Below are 18,740 nucleotides of genomic sequence, written 5' to 3' on the forward strand. Positions count from 1 at the left end.
TTAATTAAAGGATAAATAAAATAAAATAAAATATGTGATTGTATACAAATATGAATAATTAATAATAATTTATTGGGTTTATTTTGTACTTTTCTACCAACTGAGGTACTCAAAGCGCTTTACATAGTAGGAGGTAATGTGTATCACCCACATCAGTGATGCACAGTGACCATTTTTGTGCCAGAACGCTCACTACACATCATCTATCAGGTGGAGAGGTGAGGAGTGAAGTATGCCAATGAGGAATGAGGGGGATGATTAGGTGGCCATGATGGAATGTGGCCATGTTGGGAAATTAGCCATGACTGGGGTGAAGACTCCTACTCTTACAATAAGCGCCATATGATTTAGAATGACCACAGAGAGTCAGGACACCTGTTTGAAAGTCCCGTCCGAAAGATGGCACCCTAAGCAGGACAATGTTCCCAAATGTAATCAAGGTTTGAAATTATTATGTTTTAGTCAAATATTACATCTGTTTACGCTTCTTGTGGTCAATTTGCAGTCTTAAAATATATGTGTTTTATTATGCACCTTGACCATCCGCTCAAGGATAAATTGACCTGCGGCTGAATCTAGTTGATGATCCCTGCTGTAGGTCATGCAGCTGTTTGTTACATGCAATATATATATATATATATATATCTTATTTTTTTTTAACTAGGCAGGTCAGTTAAGAACAAATTCTTATTTACAATGAAGCCTAGGAACAGTAGGTTTATTCTGCCACTGTCTCAGCCTTAGGCCTATACAGTATATCACGGTGTCAAGGCATATGAACTAACAGGTTAGAACGCAAACAACACAATTATCACAACCCGTAGGTTCTGGCTTGGCTTCCACTGTGAATTTACTCACACACCCCTACTGCTTTTTTCAACTATTTGAATTCAGCTCTCAGAAAGTGACTACTTTTTTAAACTATTTGAATACAGATCTGAGAAAGCAACTACTTCAAAAATATATTTGAATACAGACCTCTGGATGTGACTACTTTTCTGAAACTATTGGATTGGCTGCCTTCAGCTAATGGCAGGGCTGTATCTGGAACTGCATGTTGAAGAAATAAAATGAATAGAGCACACACAATCTCCTATGGTATTCCAATCTATCTGACATATTTGATCACACAATACATTTCTATCTGAAGATTTGGAAAAATATCATTTATTGTGAATGTCCATTGGCCAAGGTGTACATAATCAACCCAAACCAATTAGCCAATGACATTTTGTACAGATATGTATAAATAAGTTGACACTCAACTGCTGTGACTCAACATGCCGCTGAAAAGTTTGCAAGCTGCAGTTAATACCTGAAAATACTGCAGAGTAATTCAAAGCCATTTGCAAACATTGCAAACAGCAAGTTGGATGCTTAGCAAAAACAACCTCGACTCTTTCTCCATATGAGGGCAAGTGTTCTTGTTTCAAACACACACTCTACCATCTTTAAAGGGATAGTTTACTCAGAATACAAGCTTATTTGCAGGTTGTTGCATTATACTTTGGCAATTGCATTTTAATTGCATAGCAATGAGCTGAGCTTTTGTAATTACTGTACAGAAGAGGAATAGTGACTGTTCCTTATTCTACTTATGTAATAACTCCATTGCGATGCAATTATAAAGCATTTTACAAAATCCTTAGTAACAACAATGTTGCTATTGTAATTGTAAGTGTTACTGCATTACCTTACGTCAATCGTTATGAAAATATATTTATTAGTCATTTTGAAGCTGCACAAGTGGTCGACTCAAATGTTGAGGTGATTCCACATCCCTCATGTACTTAGTTCTAGGCTATAGGCTATATTAAAATGAATATCTAAGAGCCCTCCAACCATGTGCTAATGATCATATATCTAGACTAGTTCAACTAACTGTTGTAGTTTTTGGTTCTTCATCAACGATTTGGCAGCCATCAAATCAATATTTGGGGTTTTTCAAATAGCTTGCATATATTCAAATACTCTCAAATATAACTTGGTTTTCTGAGAGGTACTCAAAATAATTCAGAATATTCTTTGTTTTTCTGAGACCTGTGTTTGAATATCAAAGAAAATAGTTGTATTTTAGTTGAAAAAGGTTTTTTTCTTCAAATAAAAAAAATATATAACTATCTTCTCCCATTCCACTTCCTTTTTTCCACACACACACACACACACACACACACACACACACACACACACACACACACACACACACACACACACACACACACACACACACACACACACACACACACACACACACACACACACACACACACGCACGCACTGTCATGATCATGTGAGGGGTGTTCTGGTGCAATGTATGAGGGAAGGAATGAACCAAGGTGACCCCCGCTCCAGCAGATTGATATTTTGCCTGGCTCCACGTTTGTCAAAACATCTCTGCTTGCCGACGCTAAGCCAACGCACTGCCTCATCAAAGCAGCCTGCCGTCCGTCCCATCAGCCAGCCAGCCCAGCTGTAACAGTCTAGATCAGATAACTCACATGCAGTCTATGATGTGCTGCTGGGATACCTCGTCCAGAACCTCTTTCTCTCTCTCTCTCGCTCTCTCTCTCACTCTCTCTCTCTCTCTCTCTCTCTCTCTCTCTCGCTCACTCTCTCGCTCTCTCTCGCTCTCTCTCGCTCTCTCTCTCGCTCTCTCTCGCACTCTCTCTATCTCTCTCTCTCTCTCTCTCTCTCTCTCTCTCTCTCTCTCTCTCTCTCTCTCTCTCTCTCTCTCTCTCTCTCTCTCTCTCTCTCTCTCTCTCTCTCTCGCGCTCTCTCTCTCGCGCTCTCTCTCTCTCGCGCGCTCTCTTCTCTCTCTCTCACTCTCTCTTCTCTGTCTTGGTCTCTCAATCAGCATTTATACCTGCTTCTAACATGAGTCCTTTGTCCTGATACATTTTGTGATCTGATCTTCCTGACCACCTTGGGAGGTAGTCAGGCACGTATTGTGTCTGGATATCTTACAACTGTAGACGAATCTCGACAGTGTAAACATTTAAACCATAATTATCCCGCCCTCTAAAATCGTTGACAGGTGACGCCATTGACTTATGGCATCAATATGTGCCTTAAAATAAATAAATACATTTCTGTCAAATAATTTCCATACAGGGAGGTTCAGGATATCGGGTCACAATGCATAAACAGTTGATGTATAAGAATCACATTTTACTACCATGTGTAGATGCAACAGCTACAATATTGGCACAATCAGGACAAAGGACGCATGTTTTCCCCAGGTATAAACAAGGTTTCTGTTTCGTCTGTCTGTATCTCTCTCTCTCACACACACACACGCACGCACGCACGCACGCACGCACGCACGCACGCACGCACGCACACACACACACACACACACACACACACACACACACACACACACACACACACACACACAACCCTCCCTATCTGTTTTTCCATACACTAATATCCGGGAGTTTGTGGGGTTAAGTTGTCCTCAACGTGTGGGAGGAACGAAGAGAGCCCAGATCAGGCCAAGTGGATGGCCCCGATGAGAGACTGTCTGCCTGTCAGGGGTTAAGTGCCTGGACAGTGGGGTTGCTGCCGAGGCATAAAAACAACACCAAATCACATCCGCTGACAACAGAGATATTATACAGAACTTATTTATACACATAGTTATAGTATAATCTCACACAAATGATCAATGAACCTACCAAGTACCACCCCAAAGCCGTACACACGGGCACCCTCATAGATATCTTCCTAACCAACTTGCCCTCTAAATACACCTCTGCTGTTTTCAACCAGGACCTCAGCGATCACTGCCTCAATGCCTGCATCCGTAATGGGTCAGCGGTCAAACGACCTCCACTCATCACTGTCAAATGCTCCCTGAAATACTTCAGCGAGCAGGCCTTTCTAATCGACCTGGCCGGGGTATCCTGGAAGGATATTGATCTCATCCCGTCAGTAGAGGATGCTTGGTTATTTTTTAAATGCCTTCCTCACCATCTTAAATAAGCATGCCCCATTCAAGAAATTAAGAACCAGGAACAGATATAGCCCTTGGTTCTCTCCAGACCTGACTGCCCTTAACCAACACAAAAACATCCTATGGCGTTCTGCATTAGCATCAAATAGCCCCCATGATATGCAACTTTTTAAGGAAGCTAGAAACCACTATACACAGGCAGTTAGAAAATCCAAGGCTAGCTTTTTCAAGCAGAAATTTGCTTCCTGCAAAACAAACTCAAAAAAGTTCTGGGACACTGTCCATGGAGAATAAGAACACCTCCTCCCAGCTGCCCCACTGCCACCGATAAATCCACTATATTTGAGAATTTCAATAAGCATTTTTCTACGGCTGGCCATGCTTTCCACCTGGCTACACCTACCCCGGTCACCTGCACTGCACCCCCCACAGCAATTCGCCCAAGCTTTCCCCGTTTCTCCTTCTCCCAAATCCAGTCAGCTGATGTTCTGAAAGAGCTACAAAATCTGGACGCCTAGAAATCAGCCTGGCTAGACAATCTGGACCCTTTCTTTCTAAAAATGATCTGCCGAAATTGTTGCCACCCCTATTACTAGCCTGTTCAACCTCTCTTTCGTGTCGTCTGAGATTCACAAAGATTGGAAAGCAGTTGCGGTCATCCCCCTCTTCAAAGGGGCGACACTCTAGACCCAAACTGCTACAGACTATCTATCCTACCCAGCCTTTCTAAGGTCTTCGAACACCAAGTCAACAAACAGATTACCGACCATTTCGAATCCCACCATGCCTTCTCCGTTATGCAATCTGGTTTCAGAGCTGGTCATGGGTGCACCTCAGCCACACTCAAGGTCCTAAACGATATCTTAATCGCCATCGATAAGAAACAATACTGTGCAGCCGTATTCATTGACCTGGCCAAGGCTTTCAACTGTCACCACATCCTCATCGGCAGACTCGACAGCCTTAGTTTCTCTAATGATTGCCTCGCCTGGTTCACCAACTACTTCTCTGATAGAATTAAGTGTGTCAAATCGGAGGGTCTGTTGTCCAGGCCTCTGGCAGTCTCTATGGGGGTGCCACAGGTTTAAATTCTTTGGACCGACTCTCTTCTCTGTATACACCAATGAGGTCGCTCTTGCTGCTGGTGAGTCTCTGATCCACCTCTACGCAGACGACACCATTCTGTATACTTCTGGCCCTTCTTTGGACACTGTGTTAACAACCCTCCAGGCAAGCTTCAATGCCATTACAACTCTCCTTCCGTGGCCTCCAATTGCTCTTAAATGCAAGTAAAACTAAATGCATGCTCTTCCACCGATCGCTGCCTGCACCTGCCCGCCTGTCCAACATCACTACTCTGGACGGCTCTGACTTAGAATATGTGGACAACTACAAATACCTAGGTGTCTGGTTAGACTCTAAACTCTCCTTCCAGACTCACATCAAACATCTCCAATTCAAAGTTAAATCTAGAATTGGCTTCCTATTTTGCAACAAAGCATCCTTCACTCATGCTGCCAAACATACCATAGTAAAACTGACCATCCTACCGATCCTCGACTTTGGCGATGTCCTTTGCAAAATAACCTCCAATACCCTACTCAATAAATTGGATGCAGTCTATCACAGTGCCATCCATTTTGTCACCAAAGCCCCATATACTACCCACCACTGCAACCTGTACGCTCTTATTGGCTGGCCCTCGCTTCAGACTCGTCACCAAACCCACTGGCTCCAGGTCATCTACAAGACCCTGCTAGGTAAAGTATCTTACCTCAGCTCGCTGGTCACCATAGCAGCACCCACCTGAAGCACGCACTCTCTGAAACTGGAAACACTTATCTCCCTCACTAGCTTTAAGCACCAGCTGTCAGAGCAGCTCACAGATTACTGCACCTGTACATAGCCCATCTATAATTTAGCGCAAACAACTACCTCTTTCCCTACTGTATTTATTTATTTATTTTACTCCTTTGCACCCCATTATTTTTATTTCTACTTTGCACATTCTTCCACTGCAAATCAACCATTCCAGTGTTTTACTTGCTATATTGTATTTACTTCGCCACCATGGCCTTTTTTTGCCTTTACCTCCCTTATCTCACCTCATTTGCTCACATTGTATATAGACTTATTTTTCTAATGTATTATTGACTGTATGTTTGTTTTACTCCATGTGTAACTCTGTGTTGTTGTATGTGTCGAACTGCTTTGCTTTATCTTGGCCAGGTCGCAGTTGTAAATGAGAACTTGTTCTCAACTTGCCTACCTGGTTAAATAAAGGTGAAATAAATCAAATAAAAATAATAATAATAATATAGTATAATGCAGGAATACACTCCCAGATACACAGTAATACTGTAGTTGCACACACACACAAACTCAGAAGCAAAAACACACCCACACACACATTGAGTCGGAGTGACAGAAGCAGCTGCCAGTGTGATCTCTGGGTCAGGTCAGCTCACATGACACAGAGGAGGGGAATGACTGTGAAGTGGGTTCCAGGATCACGTGCTGATGGGTGTAACCCTATTGGACAGACAGAGGGATACAGAGGGCCCCTGGTAACCATTAACATGGCCATATTCACTACTCACAGCCAATGGTGCAATGAACTGGGTAAATAAGAAAGTTATACATCTTTATCTCTTTCCTTTCATTGCATGTTATAAAATCCCTTAAATTTGTTTTGGTTTTAAGTAGACTCAGGGGGGTATTCAGCTCAAGAAGAGGGTACATTGGTAGAACAAATTTCTGTGGTCGCAGCTTTGCTTGGGACTTTTACAACGACAGCGATTTGTCTTAATCTTTAATGGTACTGCCTGATTAGGAAAGCAAACAGTGTGTGTGTGTGTGTGTGTGTGTGTGTGTGTGTGTGTGTGTGTGTGTGTGTGTGTGTGTGTGTGTGTGTGTGTGTGTGTGTGTGTGTGTGTGTGTGTGTGTGTGTGTGTGTGTGTGTGTGTGTGTGTGTGTGTGTGTGTGTGTGTGTGTTTGTTCTCATGTTGGCCGAATTATTTTGTATTAGTAAATAAAAATGTCAGCAGTGTGATTGATCCAAAGTGGGTCAGCATTTCTGTTGACATAATCTTTATTTATAAAGCGTGTGGTCCCTCCAAGGCCTGAGACGAGACTCGATTAATCAGACGAGTGTTTTAATTAGGGCTAATATCCTCAGGGTGGCGCGCACACACACACACACACATACACACACACACAGAGGGGCCCTGTGTGTATGACCAAGGCCTAAGAGGGGTAAGGGGCAGCGAGGTTGAAGAGTGAGGGGAGGAGGGTGTTCTGTTTGTCCAAACGCTCTGAGGGTTGTTCTCATTTAGATTTTGTAAAACAGAAGTGTGTTTGTTACAGTATCGAGGGCCAGTGGGCATTACTAAGTTGTGCAGATGTTTGAATTTCTAAGAAAGGCTGTTGTGTTCAAGTCCAACTCCATGTCAGGAACCTCTCTTTATGGTTCTATTTTTACACAGGGCTTAGAGGTTTAAATACATTTATTTGAAAACTACATGCTTGTCTCTCTTCTTTTGTATTTTATATTGCAATGAGTCACTGTCAATTATTTACTGCCCACTGATGATAAACATTTCATACACAAAGATTGCACTGAGATGAAAATTATCTTGAAATGACAGTATAACTTTAGACAAAATGAAAACTATTTTTAGTCATTGTATTTAAACTGTTTTATTATAAATAGTAATAATACTATGCTTGTACACAAGACATTGTGTCATATCATTCTGTCAAAAAATACAGAAAAACATACAAAAATGTAGGAACCCATTGGAAAGAAAAAACACTTTTCTTTCTGTTACAGACAAATGTACAATTGACCGCTGAGTGCTTGTAGCAAAGTTTGGATCTGTTGAGACATTCACCTACCATTTAGTGAACAGACGGACACGGTGTTCCTATAAGATATGTGATGTAGTAACTTGACTAAAACGTTGAAGAATGTTTAAGAATAATGTTGCAGAATTGCTTAGATACTTTAGAGAGAATAAATAAGGAAATGACGTAAACACCACACTATTGATCTTTCTGTTTTTGCAACAAGAAAAACCAAAAGACAAAAGACCAAAAAAACAACAAATGATTTGGCTTTGTAATTCTTCATAAGTTTTTTTGTTGACTTATTTTTTCCCTTGAATCAATGTGCTCCACATGGACTTGGAATGACTTCAATGGTTCACAATGTGCGTCCCACCTTTCCCTGTGGCTTTGCTGTTATAGCCGTACTGACGGTGTTGGTGGTTGTTGTTGCTGTTGCTTCTTTGTTTTGGACCTGGAAGCCTCCATAGGGACATACTCAAACGTGATTCAAATGTTTATACAGAATGTTCTTAAGACACAAGATCTAAATTTGATTCATCTGTTTGATGGCGTCGTCGACTCTGAGGTACGTGATATTGCACTTCTGGTCAGCTGGGTTGGTCTGTGGTGAGGTGGTCCTGGTTTCTCATGTGTCTCTTGGTCGTGAGTCTCGTGACCTAACGGGCCTCTATGAGGGGGAACTGCACCCCTGGAAGGATCAGCCCTGTCGCCCATCAGAACCCCTGAGTCCCCCCTCCCTCCTCCTCCTCCTCCTTCACCTGGGACTTTCCCAGAAGTCACCCCTGACCCCTAGGAATCCCTCTAAAGCTACAAGAGATCAGAGTTATCAACAGAACACAGTGAGAGTTCAACAGATTGTTAAAAAACACTGAGCATTTAACATAATGAAGGGAACGGAAAAGCTGTAGAATACATTACAGGTCTGTTTATGATGATATGTCAAAGCTTCCTCTTTGAATGGCATATGTCTTTTTTACAAGTTTGTTTGTTTGTTTGTTCCTCAATCTATGGTTGGAATATTGTGTTCATTCCACTCTGTGTGGGAAGGAATCTTCTGGGACAAAACATATCAAATAAATGCACCGTCAAATAAATCCACAAGAAAAGCCTGTTATTTTTTCCATCAAGTAGCTTTCATTCAGAGATAAATAGAATGAATCTGTATTCATTTGGCCCTACGGCAAACATGTCAACAGACTCACAGCTTTAAGGCCGCTAGTAAGTCTGTTACTATACAGTCTGGCTGTGCTCTTCCACAGACCTGACTTGAGGATTTTTTACCCCAACCAGGCCTCTGCTCCTGGGCTGTGCTGTGGGTCTATGTGGACTAGTCCTCCACGGTCCTCCTGGTCAAAGTTGGCGCCCAATGTGGGGTAGACCACATCACAGGCAAGGGAATGTACCTAGTGGCATCTCTGTCATTCATCAACAGACATGAATCAAAGTTTCTTTGTTTTGGCCTTAAATTCCTCTCTATCAATGTCATTTTATCTATAATCTCTCTTCCATTATTTTCATCAAGTGTGAAGGAACAGATCACTGTTGAGGGAATAGATTACATAAAGAGCCCCATCAGTCTCAACATATGCAGTACACACGTCTCTCAACCGAGACTGGGCTGGGTCAGCGGTGGAGACTGGGCTGGGTCAGAGGTGGAGACTGGGCTGGGTCAGAGGTGGAGACTGGGCTGGGCCGGAGATGGAGACTGGGCTGGGTCAGAGGTGGAGACTGGGCTGGGTCAGAGGTGGACACTGGGCTGGGTCAGAGGTGGAGACTGGGCTGAGTCAGAGGTGGAGACTGGGCTGGGTCAGCGGTGGAGACTGGGCTGGGTCAGAGGTGGAGACTGGGCTGGGCCGGAGATGGAGACTGGGCTGGGCCGGAGATGGAGACTGTGCTGGGTCAGAGGTGGAGACTGGGCTGGGCCGGAGATGGAGACTGGGCTGGGTCAGAGGTGGAGACTGGGCTGGGCCGGAGATGGAGACTGGGCTGGGTCAGAGGTGGAGACTGGGCTTGGCCGGAGATGGAGACTGGGCTGGGTCAGAGGTGGAGACTGGGCTGGGCCGGAGATGGAGACTGGGCTGGGTCAGAGGTGGAGACTTGGCTGGGCCGGAGATGGAGATTGGGCTGGGTCAGAGGTGGAGACTGGGCTGGGCCAGAGGTGGAGACTGGGCTGGGCCAGAGGTGGAGACTGGGCTGGGTCAGCGGTGGAGACTGGGCTGGGCCGGAGATGGAGACTGGGCTGGGTCAGAGGTGGTGACTGGGCTGAGTCAGAGGTGGAGACTGGGCTGGGTCAGAGGTGGAGACTGGGTTGGGCCAGAGGTGGAGACTGGGCTGGGCCAGAGGTGGAGACTGGGTTGGGTCAGAGGTGGAGACTGGGCTGGGTCAGCAGTGGAGACTGGGCTGAGTCAGAGGTGGAGACTGGGCTGGGTCAGAGGTGGAGACTGGGTTGGGCCAGAGGTGGAGACTGGGCTGGGCCAGAGGTGGAGACTGGGTTGGGTCAGAGGTGGAGACTGGGCTGGGTCAGAGGTGGAGACTGGGCTGGGCCAGAGGTAGAGACTGGGCTGGGTCAGAGGTGGAGACTGGGCTGGGCCAGAGGTGGAGACTGGGCTGGGCCGGAGATGGAGACTGGGCTGGGCTGGAGATGGAGACTGGGCTGGGTCAGAGGTGGAGACTGGGTTGGGTCAGAGGTGGAGACTGGGCTGGGTCAGAGGTGGAGACTGGGAGGGCCAGAGGTGGAGACTGGGTTGGGCCAGAGGTGGAGACTGGGTTGGGTCAGAGGTGGAGACTGGGCTGGGTCAGAGGTGGAGACTGGGTTGGGCCAGAGGTGGAGACTGGGTTGGGTCAGAGGTGGAGACTGGGCTGGGTCAGAGGTGGAGACTGGGCTGGGCCAGAGGTGGAGACTGGGTTGGGCCAGAGGTGGAGACTGGGCTGGGTCAGAGGTGGAGACTGGATTGGGCTGGAGCTGGGTTGGGTCAGAGGTGGAGACTGGGCTGGGTCAGAGGTGGAGACTGGGCCAGAGGTGGAGACTGGGTTGGGTCAGAGGTGGAGACTGGGCTGGGTCAGAGGTGGAGACTGGGTTGGGTCAGAGGTGGAGACTGGGCTGGGTCAGAGGTGGAGACTGGGCTGGGTCAGAGGTGGAGACTGGGAGGGCCAGAGGTGGAGACTGGGTTGGGTCAGAGGTGGAGACTGGGCTGGGTCAGAGGTGGAGACTGGGTTGGGCCAGAGGTGGAGACTGGGTTGGGTCAGAGGTGGAGACTGGGTTGGGTCAGAGGTGGAGACTGGGCTGGGTCAGAGGTGGAGACTGGGTTGGGCCAGAGGTGGAGACTGGGCTGGGTCAGAGGTGGAGGTGGTGGGTGGTCACTTAGAGGGGCAGATCCTCAGGTGATCTCAGGTCTCAGATAATGAAGGGCACCTAAAAGGAAAAACAGAAGAGAATGAGACTAAGTTATGAGTTTTCCTCAATTAAACATAAAGAGGGTGATGATCACTGACAGAGATAAAGAGGGTTTGAACCATGGGAGAATCATTATCATGGTGAGCAGTCTAACTGTGCAGCGGCTGTGTGTGTGTGTGTGTGTGTGTGTGTGTGTGTGTGTGTGTGTGTGTGTGTGTGTGTGTGTGTGTGTGTGTGTGTGTGTGTGTGTGTGTGTGTGTGTGTGTGTCTGTGGTCTAGAGAGGGGAAGTGGGCAGACTTGATATCAGTCCCATTGATACTGGGTTAGGCTTGACACTAGAGGCCTAGTACCAGTGAATCTGGGACAGAGTTCAATACTGCTTCCCCAGCTGACCTCAGCAGGCCCACACCACGCACCTGTTTCTAATTGCCGCCCTGCCAGAGGATATTAGGATCCTTCCACCCCCCAGAAAATACCTTTTCCCATTTAACAGACCTAACCGCACACGGGTATCCAGTCTCTGTGATTAATGACATCAAGATGTAGTCCCTCTGATGGGTGTGTGTGTGTGTGTGTGTGTGTGTGTGTGTGTGTGTGTGTGTGTGTGTGTGTGTGTGTGTGTGTGTGTGTGTGTGTGTGTGTGTGTGTGCGTGCGTGCGTGCGTGCGTGCGTGCGTGTGTGTGTGTGCGTGTGTGTGTGCGTGTGTGTGTGTGTGTGTGTGCGTGCGTGCGTGTGTGCACGCATGCGTGTGTGTGTGAGTGTGTGTGTGTCTTTTCTGTTCACTTACATATTTCTTAAAGATATTTCATTAAGCATTTATTTCTCTCTGATATTAGGTTAAATATTCCCTCGATACCTGCAGTCCTTTTTAAATCCGTGGCAGCCATCTACATGAACTGGTGTCTTTGCTTTGAAGGGTGAGGTTGCTGCGAGGTCGAGGGACTGGCCTGATTGGGTGACCTACAGAGGGAAATTGAAAACTGCAGGGTGCTCTAATCACTGCTGTACGCATGTGGATGATGTCGGTTTTTGAGAGTTACATGAAGGTTTGTTTGATGTCAGAGTTAACCTTAGTGTAATGTTAATGTGAACTGAAGGGCCTCCTCACTGTTAAACAAGCCTCCCATAAGGAAACGATCCAGGAGACACTATCTTACACTATTAGTACGGTTTCATAGGAATGAACTGAATTGCTGACAGGCGAGGTGAGCTACAGTCTACTAAAGGACAGATATGTTCCAACATACTCAGTGTTACTTCAGAGATAGGATCAAACAACTCTTCCTGTCTGAAACCTGCTGTTTTCATTGGATGGAAACACGTCATGTGAACACTGATAGAATTCTATCAACACCTTTTCTTTGTAAATGTATTGGTGCATTAGACTTAAGAGTGGTGAAAGGTTAAGGCGGCTACAGTTGATTTGATTGGAGAGATATCTTCCTAAGTGTTTAAGTGGTAATAAAAGTGAGCAATATTGACCTTACTTTGTCCGTGGTACTGCCCATACTGGTAGGAGGCCACAGGGTCCACGTTGTAGGCAGGAGCGCTGTAGGAAGACGGGCAGTAGGACTGGGAGTTGGGCAGCGAGGGAAGACTGGGGATGTTGGGGACACTGGACAGGCCCTCCAGACCCTTGATGTGCTCCAGACGCTGGGAGCAGCTGGCCCCCATGCCCCCGGGGGGCTCCAGGCCTCCTGTCAGGGGGGAGAGGGCATAGTCACTCTGGGGCTGGTGGGGCACCCCACCTGGGTTCAACAGACCCATCACCTGGAGAGAGAGGGAGGGAGGGGAAGGGAGGATGAGTGTTATTGACGGGACGTTATTGACGTTCCATTCAGATAGGTGGTTAAGTGATTTTGGCACAGCTTGGTGTTAGGTATCATCCCAACCCCCATCTATAACACATTCCAACACAGCCTAACTCAGACAGGAAGTTCTCCTCCACTGACATCAAAACCCTTCCACCAGGCCTTCCCAGACAGGCAGAGATAACTCCACAGAGGAAGAATTAACCAATTTGTCTCAGAACTCCACTTATTTGGAAATTCCCTCCTGTCGCCGCTCCAAAAAGCAAAGGATGAGATAAAGACTTATCGCCAAAGATGTCCTGACACAGATAACATGGTAGACCTTTAGAAGCAGAGAGAAAAACCTCTGGACCACAACAGACAAGCTGCAGACAAACAGGCTAGGATTTGACCTGTTATTGATTAGCTGCCCGATAATCGAATTTAGGGGAATATTTCTTGGCGAGCGAAGGATGGAAAAGAGCCGTAGGGTATCGTTGTAAAGGAGGTTCAGACAGAACGAGCCGATAACAAACCCTCACTAACTTTATCTGGATGGATAAGAAAGAAAGTTCAACAAAGTATATAATAAACAGATAATTGCTGTGACTCAAGATCATCTCACTGAAAAGATATAACCCAACGTGACCACTTTAAACCTCCCTACCTCTAAATGTATCAAATCCCTCTAAACAGAGACCTGTAGCCTCTGTCCATGTCCTAATGAAACGCAGGTTCGCTGCTTGTTGGGCTCTTCTGGCCCTATAAGTGACATATTATTCTACATCCACACACACAGATGGTCCCGCTTAAGTCATTTCCCAGGCAGGGGACAGAGGAGCCCATGTTGATTTTGAGAGGGGAGTTGTGTTTCTCGACCCCAGTAACATTTTCCCAAAAAATTACCTGCGTTTTGGAACACTCTGGTTAAACAGAAAAAGTATATGGACAGATGGCGTGGTCGATCTCTCCAAGAAACTACAGCTTTCAAAAATGCTATACCTCTCTCTTTCTTGCTCTCTTTCTCTCTCTTTCTCAATCTCTCTCTCTTTCTTCTATCCTTGTCTTTTTAGCGTGACATGCTGGGCTTCGCCGGGGTGTTCCATGTTGGAACGTTGCTGTGTCCAGCGGCCCCAAATTAGCGTGTCCAGGAAAAGCCGGACAGCAGAGGAGAGCCGGGGAAGAATGTCAGAATGGGGGAAGTCTGAGACGTACAGGACATTCCTGCTTCTCTCATACAATATAACGTATGTACAAATAAATTAGGGCTTGACTTTCATACTGAGGAATGTGGAGACAAGAATGCAATCACGAGAAGCCTCCCTGGAGGCTTAACAGTTTGTTTGTTGTGTGTGTGTGTGTGTGTGTGTGTGTGTGTGTGTGTGTGTGTGTGTGTGTGTGTGTGTGTGTGTGTGTGTGTGTGTGTGTGTGTGTGTGTGTGTGTGTGTGTGTGTGTGTGTGTGTGTGTGTGTGTGTGTGTGTGTGTGTGTGTGTGTGTGTGTTTCCTTGATTTCCCAAGGTAGCTGCGTATGGACTGCGTAAGAGAGGGAGGTGTAGATAAATGGAAAGAAAGTCTTAACAGAGATTCAGGGAGGGGGTAGTTTCCCATGAACCTTAAAACACACACTCTCACACATCCATTATGGTTGTCATACAGAAGCCCTGTCCGTGGAATCTTGACAAACACCCTTGAAGAGGACGAGGTGTGTTCCTTACAAATGGAAAACATGTGGGGGTCAGGCACCCCATTTATCAGGGAGAGAGAGAGAGGAGATGAGGAGTGTTTGATTTGTAGAATTGTGTATTGTGCCAACATGTATCAAAGGTTCTCTACATCTTGCATGCAAATAATAAGTATCAATCCATCTTAGTTTCTACATAGAGTAGGCCTAGTTGATCTTCGATATACAGTCTCCATAACCATTTTATAAATTAAAGACCCCATCCAATTTAAGTCAATTCATCATTTCAACTAATAAGGACTATACATTCCTACATTCCACACACGTACCAAAAAAATGTAGATAGCCTGCACCAATTATATAGGTAACAAAACATGGGAAGTAATCTACATAAATTACACACATAATTCAATTTATATTCGGTAGTAATCAATTTGAACACTGGAATCTTGATTTATTACTGTGCCAAAGCGCAAGGATATTATGCAAGTGTTGATGGGCTAAAGCACGGGAAGATTTAGAGGCAATGATGAAGAGACTGGAAGCAAAAGTATATTTGCCCTACTGCAACAGACAAATACTGAATATTGTCTAAAAATATTTAGTATTTGGAAAAGTTTTTCATGAAAAAAAGCAGGCCCGACTGAGGTGAAGTTAGTGCCTCTACAATGACTGGTAAGAAATGACGAGACTACAATACATTTTTTTTGATAGACGATATCTCCCCTCCTTATGACTTAGCCTATTCATTGTCATTTATATCAATTGAACACATTTCAGTAGATTAAACTGAACAAAATAAATGTCTCATAAATTGACAACAAGTATTTTAAATGTTCATCAATAATATCAAACATTTCAAAGGTTTCCCTTTCCCACCATGTGATCTGTGTAAATGTTATTTTTGCATACTGTCTAACCAAGCCAGCCTCTCCAGGCATTCATCCTTCATGTCCATATTGTCACACTCTCTAAAGTGACCCTGAAGCACTGGTGTGTGTGTGTGTGTGTGTGTGTGTGTGTGTGTGTGTGTGTGTGTGTGTGTGTGTGTGTGTGTGTGTGTGTGTGTGTGTGTGTGTGTGTGTGTGTGTGTGTGTGTGTGTGTGTGTGTGTGTGTGTGTGTGTGTGTGTGTGTGAGGGGGTCTGACTTTGAGCAGCTGAAATCTCATTTTCTGCTTGTTAGGACAGCCCTTAATGTTTAGGTAAAGGGACGACAAGCCTCATGCCTGTATAATTGGCCATAATTGTCTTTTCAGTTTTAATTTGTCTCATCTTCTCCTCACTCATTTGTCCTCCTCCGTGTCCGTCCTCTGTCCTTTTCAAGTCCTTTCACTCCACCTCACACCCACCTCCACCCCTCCCCACCTCCTGACACAGATAAAAAGTATGAACTGTGTGTGTGTGTGTGTGTGTGTGTGTGTGTGTGTGTGTGTGTGTGTGTGTGTGTGTGTGTGTGTGTGTGTGTGTGTGTGTGTGTGTGTGTGTGTGTGTGTGTGTGTGCGTGCGTGTGCGTGTGCGTGTGTGCGTGTGTGTGCGTGTGCATGTGTGTAGCTCTGTTTGACTCACCTGTGAAGAGAGGCCATTGCTGATGGCAGGGTTCATGGGAGGGCCTCCTGACGTGACGAAGCTGTCGGAGTAGCCTGAGAAGCTGTGGCGTCCAGAGGCCAGGCAGTAGGCAGACCCCCCATCCTGTCCTCCCCCTCCTGAGCTCTGGTGGTGGCCTGAGGACGGGGGCAGGGGCTGGGGCCGGTGCAGCGTGCTGGCCTGCTCCGACACCACTAAGGGAAGGACAAATAGAAAAGAAGAACTTACCATTTACATATATTGTCTCTCAATTGACAGATTATCACAATGTAGTCAATATTTAACAGTACATGACTTTGCTAATCAAGCTCAAGGGTCTGAACTCTGAGAGCAATAGCTGTATATGTGAAACACACAGGGAGTTGTTTAGCCTGTGGCCTTGTTTACAGAGTGTCCCACCTTGTGATATGGATGTAGGGGGATACGGGCTGTCAGACAGCTGATAAGGTGAGAGACTGGACATGGCAGAGGGCGGGAAGCCCCCAGGGATCAGGTGATTGAAGGCCATGAGCTGACTAGCTCCAGCCTGCTTCCTCCACCGAGCTCTTCTGTTACTGAACCACACCTGGGGAAAGAGGAAAACATGACATGAGATCTTACATTGTCTTAAACATACATTCCCATAAATACAGTGCATTCAGAAAGTATTCAGACCCCTTTATATTTTCCACATTTTGTTAAGCTACAGCCTTATTTCAAATTAATTAAATGGAAAAAAATCCTTAGCAATCGAGACAGAATACCTCATAATGACAAACCTAAAACAGGTTTTTAGAAATGTGTGCAAATGAATTAAATAAAAACAGAAATACCTTATTTACATTAGTATTCAGACCCTTTCTATGAGACTCGAAATTGAGCTCAGGTACATCCTGTTTCCATTGATCATCCATGAGATGTTTCTACAACTTGATTGGAGTCCACCTGTGGTAAATTCAACTGCTTGGACATGATTTGGAAAGGCACACACCTGTCTATATAAGGTCCCACAGTTGACAATGCATGTCAGAGAAAAAAAACAAGCCGTAAGGTCGAAGGAATTGTCCGTATAGATCTGGGGAAGTGTACAAAGAAGGGTACGAAAAAACTTCTGCAGCATTGAAGGTCCCCAAGAAACACAATGGCCTCTATCATTCTTAATTGGAAAAAGTTTGGAACCACCAAGACTCTTCCTAGAAGTGAGCGCCCAGCCAAACTGAGTAATCGGGGGAGAAGGGCCTTGGTCAGTGAGGTGACCAAGAACCCAATGGTCACTCTGACAGAGCTCAAGAGTTTCTCTGTGGAGATGGGAGAACCTTCCAAAAGGCACCTAAAGATGCTCAGACCATGAGAAACAAGATTCTATGGTCAGATGAACTCTTTGGCCTGAATGCCAAGCGTCATGTCTGAAGGAAACCTGGCACCATCCATACTGTGAAGCACGGTGGTGACAGCATCATGTTGTGGGGATGTTTTTCAGTGGCAGGGACTGGGAGACTAGCCAGGATCGAGGGAAAGATGAACGGAGCAAAGTACAGAGATTCTTGATGAAAACCTGCTCCAGGGCGCTCAGGACCTCTGACTGGGGCAAAGGTTCACCTTCCAACAGGACAACAACCCTAAGCATACAGCCAAGACAAGGCAGGAGTGGCTTCGGGACAAGTCTCTGAATGTTCATGAGTGGCCCAGCCCGGACTTGAACTGGATCGAACATCTCTGGAGAGACCTGAAAATACCTATGCAGCAATGCTCCCCATCCAACCTGACAGAGCTTGAGAGGATCTGCAGAGAAGAATGGGAGAAACTCCCCAAATAAAGACGTGTCAAGCTTGTAGTGTCATGCCCAAGAAGACTCAATGCTGTAATCGCAGCCAAGGGTGCTTCAACAAAGTACTGAGTAAACGGTCCGAATACTTATATAAATGTAATATTTCCCTGGGTTTTTAGTTGTAAATTAGCACAAAAACAAAAAAAAATGTTCTTGCTTTGTCGTTTTTGGGAATTGTGTATATATTGATGAGATAAACATGTTTTTGGTCCTTCTGTAGCTCAGTTGGTAGAGCATGGCGCTTGTAACGCCAGGGTAGTGGGTTCGATCCCCGGGACCACCCATACGTAGAATGTATGCACACATGACTGTAAGTCGCTTTGGATAAAAGCGTCCGCTAAATGGCATATATTATTATTATTATATATTATTTTTATACATTTTAGAATAAGGCTGCAATGTAACAAAAAAAGTCAAGGGGTCTGAATACCTTCGGGAAGGCACAGGTATTAATGGTTAATGACTGTAATTTGTGCATATGTGTATATCTCTCTCTTTGAGTCAATATGTTTTTGTCTGACTGCATTTTTTTAGTTTCTGATTTCCAGGTATTGTGTGTGGTGTTTGTGTGCGCTTGTCTAAACCCTGTGTGTTATTGTCTGAGTGTGTGCGTGTGCGTTTAAACCCTGTGTGTTATTGTCTGATTGTGTGTGTCTAAACCCTGTGTGTTATTGTCTG

At 45.4% G+C, this 18,740-nt stretch overlaps 2 protein-coding genes across 30 annotated transcripts in view; one reads left to right on the top strand and one right to left on the bottom strand.

Moving 5' to 3' along the window:
* Positions 1–8,002: 8,002 nt before the first annotated feature.
* On the top strand, positions 8,003–11,218 carry LOC127927232 (armadillo repeat-containing X-linked protein 4-like). 26 transcript variants are annotated; one of them, XM_052513908.1, is made up of 5 exons: positions 8,003–10,123; positions 10,285–10,307; positions 10,400–10,468; positions 10,515–10,651; positions 10,961–11,169. In XM_052513908.1, the coding sequence occupies exons 1-5, from the start codon at positions 9,503–9,505 to the stop codon at positions 11,167–11,169; spliced, it is 1,059 nt and encodes a 352-aa protein (XP_052369868.1). In that variant the 5' UTR covers positions 8,003–9,502. The 26 variants fall into 26 exon arrangements, with proteins under 26 accessions (XP_052369868.1, XP_052369885.1, XP_052370369.1 ...); XM_052513925.1 differs by lacking the exon at positions 10,515–10,651 and adding an exon at positions 10,939–10,960 and having other exon boundaries at positions 8,003–10,307; positions 11,007–11,169; XM_052514409.1 differs by lacking the exons at positions 10,285–10,307; positions 10,515–10,651 and adding an exon at positions 10,939–10,960 and having other exon boundaries at positions 8,003–10,169; positions 11,007–11,169.
* LOC118374413 (paired box protein Pax-3-like) overlaps positions 11,068–18,740 on the bottom strand; it is a 48,373-nt gene continuing 40,700 nt past the window's right edge. For 2 of the 4 annotated variants that reach the window (XM_035760829.2, XM_035760826.2), the window contains exons 6-9: positions 16,655–16,820; positions 16,238–16,449; positions 12,682–12,969; positions 11,068–11,216 (exon numbers count right to left, since the gene is read on the bottom strand). In XM_035760829.2, coding sequence (XP_035616722.1) covers positions 11,199–11,216; positions 12,682–12,969; positions 16,238–16,449; positions 16,655–16,820 — 684 coding nt within the window. In that variant the 3' untranslated portion in view covers positions 11,068–11,198. The remainder of the gene's footprint in view (positions 11,217–12,681; positions 12,970–16,237; positions 16,450–16,654; positions 16,821–18,740) is intronic. The other 2 variants (XM_035760828.2, XM_035760825.2) reach the window with 1 other exon arrangement.

The sequence above is a fragment of the Oncorhynchus keta genome, chromosome 1 (genome assembly GCF_023373465.1).
Source record: "Oncorhynchus keta strain PuntledgeMale-10-30-2019 chromosome 1, Oket_V2, whole genome shotgun sequence".
NCBI classification, from domain to species: domain Eukaryota; kingdom Metazoa; phylum Chordata; class Actinopteri; order Salmoniformes; family Salmonidae; genus Oncorhynchus; species Oncorhynchus keta.

Excerpts from the sequence above, each read along its gene's own strand:
- LOC127927232 (XM_052513299.1), top strand. The coding sequence starts at position 9,202 with ATGTACCTAGTGGCATCTCTGTCATTCATCAACAGACATGAATCAAAG. Across the intron at positions 10,652-11,121 it reads GAGACTGGGTTGGGTCAGAG|GTGGAGACTGGGCTGGGTCA; the intron begins GTGGAGACTGGG and ends GTTGGGCCAGAG.